Source organism: Mya arenaria, chromosome 3 (genome assembly GCF_026914265.1).
Source record: "Mya arenaria isolate MELC-2E11 chromosome 3, ASM2691426v1".
In the NCBI taxonomy this organism is placed as follows: Eukaryota; Metazoa; Mollusca; class Bivalvia; order Myida; family Myidae; genus Mya; species Mya arenaria.
Genome location: NC_069124.1, coordinates 61,682,145 through 61,695,255, shown reverse-complemented (window position 1 = coordinate 61,695,255; position 13,111 = coordinate 61,682,145). Strand labels below are relative to the sequence as shown.

Sequence of the window (13,111 nt, the reverse complement as noted above, 5' to 3'; positions counted from 1 at the left end):
CAAATAAATGATGTTCAAAACATTGGAATAACCAAAGAGCAACGGGGAAGCAAATCCCACGTTATATTCGTATATTTGCACGGTGGAAAAATGCAACCGACTCTTTTGGTGCGAGTCGTAAAACGCTTACGCTGGCGTACCCATCATTGTTCATATTGGTTTAAACAGTAATGTTCATATTAAATGGATATTTACTAAATTATTTCGACTGGAATTACAAATCAGAAAAAAACAGATGTACAGAATGGCAAGAAAAAACATGGTATAACTGGCACCTTTTTTACCTTTCCGTCATGTAAACTGACATGGTTTTCTTGAATTTTCTATAAAATGGAAAAGTTTCAGGCTGCGAGTAATGTCACGCGGATGTATGTTACTAAATTGAGATCATCGATGATACTCGACTAGCGTATAGTTGCAAAACAAAAGGGTTCAACATTGCAAAATAATTGTAATAGCTCACACCCTGGAATCCTCCACACATTCTGGCGGCACCCTTTTAAACGTACCAAAATCACCATCTCGTTGGAACGCTTGAACACGGGGGTGAAAGGTATATAAAGTTAAACAGTGTAACGTACAAGTACTTATATACCCCGATACAATTACTTTAGAACACTAGCGTTGAGCGTAAAACATGCATGTATGTTGTTTTTATAACATCCAGCCTTTTTTATCATCCATCCTGTTTTTTTCTGTCAATCCGCCTACTGCCAATGATATGGAGTGTTTTGAAATGCCCCCTTCAATAGAATATCCGGTTTACAGCTGTAGCGCCACCTTCATCAATACACAACATTCAGTGATGAGCAGAACTGACAGCTGAATGGAGGCGAATTGGTTCCTTGATTTGTGGTTTAAATATTGCATTTTGTAGAAAATGAAATGGAGAACGGTTAATTTAGATATAAAGAAGCATTTGTGGGTAATTGGTAGATACAACTGGACATGAGTGGCCAATGTTTACATTTTCTAGTGCACATGTCTTTGGAATGAAATTGAAAGTGGCTAGTATTTTGATGTGTAGATGATGAACATGGGCATACTGAATATTTTAGTTTTCACTTTATGTATTTATTACACGTTTGGAGATGAAAATAAGAAACATTTTGTAAATGAATGGGCAGCAGAAATTCAAGGTGGAAAAGAAGAAGCAAGGAAAGTGGCTTCACAGTATGGTTATACTTTCGTAGGATCGGTAAGTTTGTACACTAAAATACATGTTAAATAACAGGATAGTGTTGGTAGTAAAAATGCATTACCAGTTCAGGCAGCTACACAAGCAACACCTTCCATTTATGTCTTAACCACATTAAAAACTTGTTTAAAATCTTACTGCTGATGATGCTGATGTATAGTAACTTGTTGTACTACCTTTAATAATTTTCAATACATGTACATGCATTAGGGAAATAAAAGCATTTTGCTCAGAAATTACAGTGAAATAACTGAGGAGGAGGAGAGGGTGTTAAATGTTAAAAGGGCAAATTTTATCGGGCTCTAAAGAACTTGTTAAAAATGTTAAAAACTTGTTAAAATGAAAAAAAAATAGATTTCAGCTTCCAGATATTTTAAGTTTGTATTTATTGAAAATATTTTAATACTCTTTCATACAAAACAAAGCCTTCAGGCATTTTATTAATCTAAAGCATTCATAAAAGAAGGGTGCATGTGCTACTCTCCATTAGGGTAGTCAGGGGTGCTACCAATGAAGAAAGGACAGGTTACACCAGCCTCCTTTATTTCATAAGCTAAAACCCTACTTTAATACTCTGGTAACATTCATATTTATAAGAACATGTTAGAAGTTGAAAAAGTGATCAAGTGCAAAATTCCAAGTTGAAAAATTTCATTAATTCAGCCAATCCTAAGACGTTTCTGTGTACGAGAGATTAAATTAAAAATCAAGTATGACGAAATATATTGTTTTCAACCAAAGTCACTATGAATCAATTGTATAATCTTGGAATTAATTATACTGGTAATGTTTGTAATTATGGCCACTTTTTAAAGTTTTTCATAAATATCTATGTTAATTACTAAAGACTTGCAATGATAATTGGCACACTATATCTTGGTGTCCTTTTACAAATATTTATGCAAAACATTCAATTGATTTTCATCCATTTAGTTTGTGTTCAGATGTGTTACTATTTGAACAAACTTTAAACACTTTTCTTTCATTAACACATGAGGTTGAATATGAACAAAAATGGCATTAAAGTCATCAGTGATGAATACTCATGGAACTTTTGCTGTTTAAACCATTTCATTTCATGTCTTTTTTGTTCTTATTTAAACATTTTGCCGATTTCCAATCATATTAATTCTACAATTTTTAAGGAATCCAGATGGGTTTGCCTACCAGTATCACACTTTATGAACCATATTTTAAATCGAAACTACCCAACTTGTTTCTTAGTGTACAGTTTGAGTGGTGCATGCATTCTATTTCCTTTTAAAACAGGAGCAAGTAAAAGAGAAGCCATTTGTTCCTATATCATTAATATTTAGAATGGCAATCCTGACCAATCATACTTTAATTCTCCCTTTCGAGTGTGAAAGGAATAACTCCATGAAATAATCATTTAAATTTTTATTGACTTGTTCAAATCTTTCAAAAGTTGTCACAGACAAAAAAAATGTTAAGGAGGTGTTGCTTGGCTTTTTTCCCCATTTTTTTGGTGAAAAAATCAGCAGACTCATCTTGGAATAATGAAAGATCCCATAGAGGATTTTTCTTAAAAACTGGTGCAGTAGATCCAACGCACGAAAGATCATTTTTGTTTGCCCTAAATACTATTTGACCACACACAATCCTATTCCCTTACTTTATAATGTGACAAAAGCCTAGCAGATCTGAATTATGCAGTGCACAAATAAGCGTTGAAATGTTCGTTCTCTCTTCTACTGTCAACATCTCACTGAAGTCACTATCTTGTTGTATTTACTTATTTTAGTGAAGTAATTGATGGCTTCATTTTCCGTGTTTGTTTGCTATTAACTAGATTAAAGACCATAATTCAAAGCAAACATTAGTGAAGCCATAGTTAGTGGACACTTCAAAGATGCTTTTGTTTGTAAAATATGACGGTTAATAATTCAAATACTTTAAATTTGACCTCCTCTATTCTTTTTCATCTTGGTTAAAGTTTTGTTTGAACGTGATAATTTAGTGTTTGTTTTACCTTACACAAAAGAAAATTATGACATGGGGTAGTGACAAATGATTTTCAGTAAACCTTATCTGGTTAAAAATGAAAGTTTGTTGATTGATATGGTAATTCTGCTTGACTGTTCTCTCCCTAGCGAGGGTGGAATCTGCATGCTGGATGGACCCAGAAGGGAAAGATCCTGCCAGCCTGCTCTATTGAATTAGTCTGCTACAAACAGATCAATTCTGTTTATCTTGCAAACATTATCCAAAGAAAATGCTAATAATTCTTGTATGCAGTCTGAATTTCTTTTGAATGCACACTGTGCATGGCTTGTCATGCTCTTGTTAAGCTGCAGTCTTATGATGGATAGTTTGGAGGCTGACCAGAAATTCTTGTCCTCTACACAGTTCCAGCCTGATCAATATCTTAGGTCTTTGATTTTTCTCATGCATTATTGCTCTCTGATGAACACAAGGAGATTGGCCATTTATTGTTAGTTGTATTTTTAATTGTCCTTTCTTCCCTACTATGATACATGGCCAATGAATAGATGTTTGTATTATTACAGCAGTTACATCAATAACTAGGATGTTTAATGCTCTGAAATAAATGGTATGCTTGTTGTTCAGGTATAAGTGCTATTGTTTCCTTTTGCTGAGGAAGACATTTATTGTTTTTGTATGCCATTAAATTACTTTTGTTGCTCTGAGTTTAAATCCCTTTAACGGCTTGCTGTCACTACTTTGAAACAGATCAACTTTTTTTATGAAATTACCAATTACATTTATCTGTTTTCATAAATGTATACATCTTAACTACATTGTACCTAAAATTATTATATCTTATAAATTTATTGATACTAATATCTATAATATTGACTCTGGTATCCTACAGAAAAATGCATTTTACGTGTGATTGTTTTTGCACTGAAAGTTATCTAGTGTCATAGGGTTATGCATGTTTCCAATCAAATCAAACTAAATAAATTGTTTGGCACAACCCTGTGAGTGATTTGTGGCAACCTTTTGATCACTGTGTGGCAGGCAACCTTGTGCGCTATTTGTGGCAACCTTTTTATCAATGTGTGGCGACCCTGTGAGTAATTTGTGGCAACCCTGTGAGTGATTTATCGTAACCCTATGAGCGATTTGTGGCAACCTATGAGCGATTTGAAGCAACCCTGTGAGCAACTTGTGGCAACCGTCTGATGGATATGTGGCAACCCTATGAGCGATTTGTTGTAACCCTATAAAAGGCTACAAGCGATTTGTGGCAACCCTGTGAACAGTTTGTGACAACCTTGTGATGGATGTGTGCTGTAATTAAGTGTTGTGTCGCCTTATTTCACAGACCTGTTATAAAACTTTCTGGATAAGATAAGTACTTGATAAATTAAACAGCTTCTGCAAGCTTTTTCCAAGACAATTATGGTTTTATGCCTGGTGTGGACGGGGAGATGAACAAATCCTGGATATAGAGGGATACTTGGATATAATCAATACAAAGATAGAGGCAGGCTTGATTAGGTACATTCTGGACACAATGTTTTGTTACTGGCTCCGTGTGTCAGAAACATTTTATGCTATTTTTGTCTCTTGGGATAATTTCCGCTGGAAAAAATATGGTATACTTAGTGTGAAATGTTCTCATACAATAGACAACTATTCTCCCAACTTACGAAGACAGCTAAGCCTATTTTCATGATAAATATATCATTTAGATTGGTCTATTACTATTTGAAAGGACATTATCACAGCATTCACCAATATGTAAGTGTATTCAGGAGACGAATGACAAGTGATGTTGTAATGAGGAGGCCATATGTCCTGTCCTGCCCTGTACACTGGAGAAGGAGACTGTCCTGTCCCCTGGCAATATAACTGTCCATACCAGATGTGGCTTGATAATCTATACAGTGTGTGACATTTTACTGGGGCTTCTCTTTGAATACAGTGTCTTTGTTTGGTTTTACCCAACAGCTAAGGTGTTTATAGTTCCAGAAAGCAGTTTACTAACATGTGATAGTATTGGTCTGTTGGTAAATGCATTTTAGGTAATTCAAATTAATTGAGGATTGAGCCCATAACCTCTTTGATGAGAGGCAAATACCTATTCCCTCACCCAATATGCATTTAATGATTCTTACTAATCTGTAAAACTGAGCTGCTTCCACTCAATGAGTCCTTTGTTCATGCACAAACAACCTTTCTAAGTCTAGAAAATACATGGCCCTCCCCAGGTCAATCCATGTACATGAACTGGTGGTCAGTGTGCTCCATGTCAATCAGCGGCCTGGCCTGTGGCTTCTAGAAGGCTGACCTGTGGCTATCTCTGACATCTTATGTACATAGGTGTGTAGGAGATTGGTATCTGGTCTCCACATCAAGCTTCTGTTTGTTCAGGCTATCATATGGTCACCATTATCTGCTTATCTTTGCCATTATTACAGATTATAGACTATTGCCCATGTTATGTAACTTGGCAAATTGACTGTTGGTACTCTAGGGGATCTCTTTATGCCAAAAGGAAGCCTTTTCATTCAGTTATAATGTCATTTGATTATGATATGAGGTGTACATGTGTGTATGTTAATTGGTATTAATAAGTTAAATCAGACTGTTCGAACTATTTTTTTTATTTCTCTTGTCTTCCTTGTTTTATTGCTTTGTAAACTAAAGAAAATGGCTCATTTGCCTTTGCATTGAGGATTTCAATAGAACCAGAAGGGTGTTCATTATTTTCTTTATCTGATACAGAGAAGCTTCATATTTCAACAGATTAAATCTGACATGTTCAACTTCAAAGGTATTAAGAAACAATATCTTGTTAATTGCTTATACTTTGAACCTGTGTGCTGAAATCTTTTGTACTTTGAATTTCATGCCCCACTCTTTGTGAAAAACATTAAAAATGATACTTTTCACAATCTTTTCCTTTTCTTGGTCAATTAGTTTGTGGTGAAATTTAATTACGTTCAATGTCTTATGTTGAAAGTGAGATGTTTTTCTCAAAAAGCAGCTAGAAACTATATGCATAGAACCCAGAACTGGCTAAAATTAAGTCTTTGTCATAGCAATATAAAATTATGTTTTATTGCTATTAGATTTCGTGTAAACGTAATTCAAGATATTTTTTCTGTATCACACTCCCAACGATCCAATCTTGATGAAATATTAATGATATAAATGGTACATTGGTAATATCTGATATAAATGAAGGAAATGTCACATTAAATATTGAGGTTGACAGTGACTAGTTCAATTGCTTGTCATTGGAGACCACTGTAAATACCACTGGGGACTCTTTAATTAAAACCTTTCATACCTTTTTATATGTAATATATTTATTTTTGTAATTGAATTATAATTTTCCTTAATTTACCTGTCAGGTTGTAATGAGATTATTAAAAGATATGTAAAACATTCAAGAATTTCAATGAAATTCAAGTTTGTAGCAAATGTGGGCCTTATTTCAACTTGTAATTCTAGTTATGCTTTCTCAGGTATCGTAATTTTCTCTAGATCAAATTCCCATTCATAACAAACAGACTAATTATGTAATACAGAAAGTGCTTTAACAAGTGATAGCTCATTTCACTTACTATTTTGGTGTTGCTTTTTCTGCAGTTTTTTGGTTGAACATAATGGTTGCTTAGTTATGTTATTGACATAAATTGAGAAATAATTCGTAAAATGGTTTTACATCTGTTGCAATTAGCAATTTACCAAGTACCTAAGTCAGTGGAAATTGGAAACAAATAATGGAAGAAAAGAAATATAACTAATCTTTCAAGACAGTTCATTATTTTTGCTACCTGCAACATCTGTCTTGCATCCTGTTTCATTGTTTTAAATCAGTCTAATGTCTAACAATAACATGAAATGTTCATAAAGTGTATTACTTTTATATATACGGCTGCATAACATTTACGTTAAATGTAAGAAGTTATTTAAAAATTTAAGTTCTTTGACAGTTTCATACATTGCCAGTTTTCTAGTCGTATTTTCTGGATCAGTTTTTGACATGAGCCCATTATGGTACCCCGGGTTCTGCACTAGCCGTGCTTGGCCAACCCATCTCCCTGTGCCTTGGCCGCCCATCTCCGGGCTCATTTGTCAACCTCAGGCCCACCCAGATTTACACGTCTCCAAATACATGCTATAATCTGATACATCTGTTAATTGTTTGAGTAAATAATGAAATTTGTTTTATTTGTTTGATTTAAGAACTCTACCTTCAAATTTGAAAACTCGTTATTTATTGTCCAAATATTTGACATTGTTGTCATACTAGAGTCTTTGTTAAAATAGATATATGCTGGTAGGCTAAAAATCTTGAGAGAGTAGCCTGTTTAAGATGCACCTTGACAATAATAGGTGGATTGTTAATGGCATATGATGTTTGGAATGATTGATGTCTTCGAAATAGTATAAGTGGGTATTTGTCATACAGATCTCTTAATAGCTGACTTTAAGTTGAAGCAATCAAAGCAACATTTAAAACCTTTGAACATTACTGGTACAAAGTGAGCAAGCTTTGCACTTTGAAAATCGAGCATTAAAAGTAGTCAACTTTATCTTCAAGAGATTTTGTACTTTATCTTTCAGTAAGTGATAAATGTTAGTTCTCAGACTAGAGATCTTGAACAGAGTAGGAGGACATGAGTAGATCTTGGACAGGAGAAGATCTGAGAAAGTCAAGGAAACAAAATAGCAATTGCCTGTTGGAATTCTATCAGGATTTTAGTTCAACTATAACAAGAATAAGGAGACTATACTTCTCACCCTGTTGTCAGCCTCGGTGTCTGTGGCGGCCTCTGGTTAAAGTTTTAGAGCTAGTTGGCCTTTTCTCTTATAACTCTAACTAATACCCTGCATTTAATTTACTTAACACTTCACAAAGTTGTTCAGCACACAATTAAGTTTCATAACTACATATGATTCTTAGTACAAATTATCTCCCCTGATTGACTTAACCCCCCTGGTTAAAGTTTCAAGGCACATTTTGTCATGGTTGCTGTTACAAAAAAGTAAAAAAAAAAATGGTTGATACTGAATAACTTTATTAGTTAAGGTTGACATATTGCAACAAAACTGGGTATGAAGGAAAGGTTTATGGAGGACTTCTGTGGATTGCATTTAGGGTCTTTAAGGTCAAGGTCACAGTCATCGAAATTAGACTTTTGGATGAACAAGCCCGAATGCTTATACTAATGCTTGGCATCAAATTTTGTAACAAGCCCTGCTATATAAAATTCAGAATTTGAGCAAGCCCGAAAGACATTTTACCAGTGCAGGGCTTGCGGGCTAAATGTGCTAATTTCGACCACTGAGGTCACTGTTACTTAAAATAGAATAAACAGTTGAAACTGAATCTCACAACAAGGTTGAAGTTCTTCTGTCAAACATTGAAAACCTTTGTTGGGATGTATTATTTGTTCAGAAGATGTTACGCTTTGGTCATATTTTCTAACAATGTTGTGTAAAAAAAGGTAGGTCAGATATATCAGGGATTGTCAAGGTACAATTAAGGCATGGTTTAAAAGGACTCCTAGGATATTCTGCTGAACATTATTATTTAAACGCAACAGAAAGCTTAAAATTTACTACCGGTATTCATTGTGTGAGATATTCAAATATTAAACAGAAAACTAGAAACTGAGAAGTTTCACTTTATGCTCAGAAAACATCTAATGATCTGAGAAACACTACTGCCAACTAGAATATGACCCCCTTTGTAAACCTTTGACACAACCGTTACAAAGAAAACAAAGCTACATTACAATTATAGCTAAATTTTTTATGTGTTTAACTTAAAATGAGCTGAAGTTTACTGTTTAGAAAACAAATTCGGATATCTTTTTTTTCTTTCAAAAAGAGTCCACTCTTGAACTGGTATTAATTTTCTATATTGTCTACAAATTTAATGTACTTCTGTATATATGAACCGGCATTAATTGTTATAAAAATATTCGATGAAACAAGTTCTACATTTATAAGTGAGGTTAAATGGTGTTTACTGCCAATGTGGAACATTTAGTTTCCACAATGACTGGAGAGAAGCAATGTGAAATGATGCATGGGTAGGTGTGATGTGGTTCCATTATAAATGTGAGTCCCTGTATTAGAACTATGTAATGTAAGCAGGTGAGGCAATCAATGTAATTGCTTTAACAAATGATTGCAGTTGCACCTGGAACACTTACATCTACCACTGCTGCCCCTAGCTGTGATACAGCTGATTCAGTTCAGGGAGATTGTCAGAAATGGTCTTCATGTGGTTATTCCTTGCCAAGTTTTATCATTTTGAGGTTGGCCATTTGTATGGCAGATTCGCTGATGTTGGTCCCTTCCAGTAGCTCTTATTGGGTTGGTTTCTAAACCAGCTCTTATTCAGTTAGTTTCTTAACCATTTGTACACACACCTAATAGATATTGAACTATTGTTTTGACATTATACACTCCTATCCATTTACCTGTCCAATCAAGTTCACTGTCAGTGATTTTCGACTGTCTTGTTTGTGTGTAAAGAATATGGCTCCTCTTAGCGGTAAAACTTATAAAAGTGTCTGTTGTTCTGTTTTTTTCCTTGAACATGATTTGTGAGATAGATATTGTATGTCTTATAATAATGGAAAGCCTAGAACCCAGTCAGGTGCATTACTTGATGAATAAACCACCTTGTGATCTCTCAATGTTGGAAGAACATTGCTGATGTGTTTAACATGTCCTGCAGTGATGAAGTCTTTGAGTTTCAGGAGGAAGGAGATGGATATGCTGGAATGGAGCAGCAAAATAAAACCCTTCCACTTAGATAATCTATCTGATAGGACAATGAAAATCTGTTTTACCTTCCTGTTTCCATAGAAACAATTTTAGAATTGATGGTTATTCAAAGATAAAGGAAAGGTAAAATACTATTGATTTTACACACTATAAAGCAAAGGTTATTGCGGTAATTTTTCTTTCATTTTGGGTGAATAACAGCAATGAGAGATGTAATGTATGTGTCAAGATTCAGACCAACTTTAATCCATTTAATATATAACTCCTGTTTACCAAGTTGGCATCTGTTCAGTTGTTTTATTTGTTATAGTTGAGATTGAGTTCATCCCACTTGTTCTTTATTAATTGGTCTCACTTGCAACTGTTGAGTATTACAGATTGTCACACACATTAATTGCCATTGTAGGACTCCATTAGGCATTGCTTCCCAAGGAACCAATATTTATGTCAATGCTACACTAGATCAGATGTACAACAACAAAAAAGCATGGAAGTGTTAAAATATTTATGAATACTTAATCTAATCTGACAGAGTTTTACACTCCCACCATTTGCTAGAAGGTTTAGGAGTTTTAACACAGTTGCCAATGTCAGACGGCATTTTATGGTTTAAGCCTCTTCACAGATTCTAAAAAACACACTTTGTAGCACAGTTTGCATTGATAAAGCAATTTTGTAAATGATCAGTGTTGTCAATCTGCCAGGGCATATATCTTCTCCCTGGGAGGTGCTCTCAAGGATGGGTAACCCCACCCTGGACTGTGGCTCTTACAGCACTTTACCATGCCAGGAATGTTTAAGGTCAGTGCTCCAGTGTTCCATAAGATGGCCACACCTCTTTCATTGGTACAGGTTTTTGTTTGTTGGAGATGGGGTTGGGTTGGTAAGGATGTAGTAAAAGATTGGCAGACAAGCCATTTCACTTCATGTGTATCCGGGTCACTGTGTATGTACAGGTAATACACATGAGCAATGCAGCTGCAGTCTTTATATTATTTGAAAGTCTACAGGTATTTTAGACAGAAACAAGAAAACATTTAAATAGTATGCATTTACTTTTTATTTGATACCGACCTGACTTGAAATCAATTTTTACCATACCTCTACCTGCAATCACTCCAGGAAAGCCATCATAAAGCTTTATTAAATATTTTCATGAAGTCAAAATGATGATTCTTTCCAATAATATTGGAACATGCAATCTATACTAGCAATAAATTCATTATGGTTGGAATTGATTCAAGTTGTTATCAGAATACCAGTACCTGCTCAGTTTGGGGGAAGAGAAAATGTATTTTTCAGTGTTTTATGATGTAGTTTTGTGGGTTGTGTATTTGTTTAATGGGCAGCTGGCGTTGAGAGGTGGTCTGTGGATGGGGCAGTGACCGGGCTTGCCTCTTGCAGGGCCTTCATTCCACTCCGTCTTGTACGCCTGTATCAGGCCCTGTCAGGGTTGTTGACAGCTGCCAACAATTAATTGTACATTATTCTTCGGTTTGATATTTGGCAAGAATTTGTCTGATACCAAAGTCAAGCACTGAAATTTATGGAACAATGTTTGTTGTGTTTCGTCTAGTTCTAGTTGAGATTCAGGTATTTAAGTGGAATGCTCAGGCTAGAATTGAACTGGGACTTTAGTGGTCTTTCCTGAACAATAATCACAACTTTGTAAAATGTTATAACATCCAAAACCTGTCATATTCATTTGTAGAAAACTCTTTCACAAAATATATGATTAAAACTACATGTACATACTGTTATGTTATACTGGAACATCAGCAGTTTCCAAGGGCAGGCTATGGGATTTTTAACACTTATATGGCGCTAAAAGTGTCAAATTAAATGTTTCTCCAAATCACAATTTGTAGATACTGCAAAGGACAATTAATGCATGTGGTTTGGCGGCAGCCCCTGAAAGGGTTAATCATTAGCTGACCAGTATCTGGAATAATTGACCCGATATCTCCGTAAGATTTATTCCACCATTCCTGAAATGTCCAATTCCACAAATGATTATAAGTGTTTGTACAAGGAGACAATCTATTGTCCTGATCCAGGAAAGCCTGAATTGCGTCTTTAACTAGATTGTGTAACAAAACATCTTACTCTTAAAGCCAGTGCGTATTACCATTGGCCCTACATGACAATTTAGTGCGTTCTGTCGAGCCAAGATTAGGCAAGATTATTGATTATAGTTCCTAAAACTGCTGAATTGGCTGGATCTTTCTCCATCTTTGACAGCCGAATATTAGCAATTTGTCTGTGAGGTTTTTGATCTGAAATACTCATATTTTATATAATGTTTTAATCAAGGGTCAGTCTTCTTAGAGCAATTTCTAGGAACTTTTGCAATAATTCTGGTAATAACCTAAATGAAGGGAGACAGTTTAATCTAACGTGGTATAGGTCTGAAAAATGAATACTGATTAATTTATTTGCAACTGCATAAGTTTTATTTGGTATTATCAATTCAGATTTGTAGCCAGTCGTCATGAAACTAGCTTTAGTATTTTTTTTGGCAAATTGTAGTCTGGTCATTGGATGGGAAAATGAAACGAAATATTTAGTTTCAAAGGATAGTTAGTGCGTTTTTGCAGTTTTCTATTTTCAACCATTGCCAAGATTCTTACTTTTGTCTAACATTTGGGTCAGTTAATTATGTGTTACAGAAACAAACATAGTGTCTGCTGCCAGAATGTATAGGAGCATATTCCCTTTGTAAATATTTGATGATAAACATGATGTGTTTTATCTGCAGATTGAGGGAAAATGAGGAGTGAAGTGATAAAATAATTTCTAGCTTCCTAAATAGATTGGCTGGCCAGAGGTCAGGGGTGGATGTTCTCTGTGGGAGCCACCTGTCTGCTAGTGCTAGCTCTAGCTCACACACAAGTAGCTGCTTGTGGCTTTTCTCTAGAGGTCACAGACTACTAAATAAATTCCCCATATATTCTTAAGACCAATTTAATTGCATAGGTAGAAAGTCCCACTTGTGTACTAAACTTTAGGTAAGAAAAAATAACCTTTCTTATAAGAAAATTAAAAAAAAAAATCTTGAACATACCACTGTGTATTCAATATAGGGACCACCTCCTGCGTAGGAGTACAAACAATGCGGTGAGAATGTAAACCCCCAAAAAGTAGATCCAGCATTTTCAGCAAGTGTTT

The 13,111-nt window shown here is 34.9% G+C and overlaps 1 protein-coding gene across 7 annotated transcripts in view; it reads left to right on the top strand.

Annotated features, from left to right (window-relative positions):
• The first annotated feature begins 781 nt into the window (after nt 1-781).
• Nucleotides 782-13,111, top strand: part of LOC128227399 (furin-like protease kpc-1) — a 55,040-nt gene continuing 42,710 nt past the window's right edge. For all 7 annotated transcript variants that reach the window (XM_052937897.1, XM_052937892.1, XM_052937896.1 and 4 more), the window contains exon 1: nt 782-1,198. In XM_052937897.1, the coding sequence (XP_052793857.1) occupies nt 1,028-1,198 (171 nt within the window). In that variant the 5' untranslated portion in view covers nt 782-1,027. The remainder of the gene's footprint in view (nt 1,199-13,111) is intronic.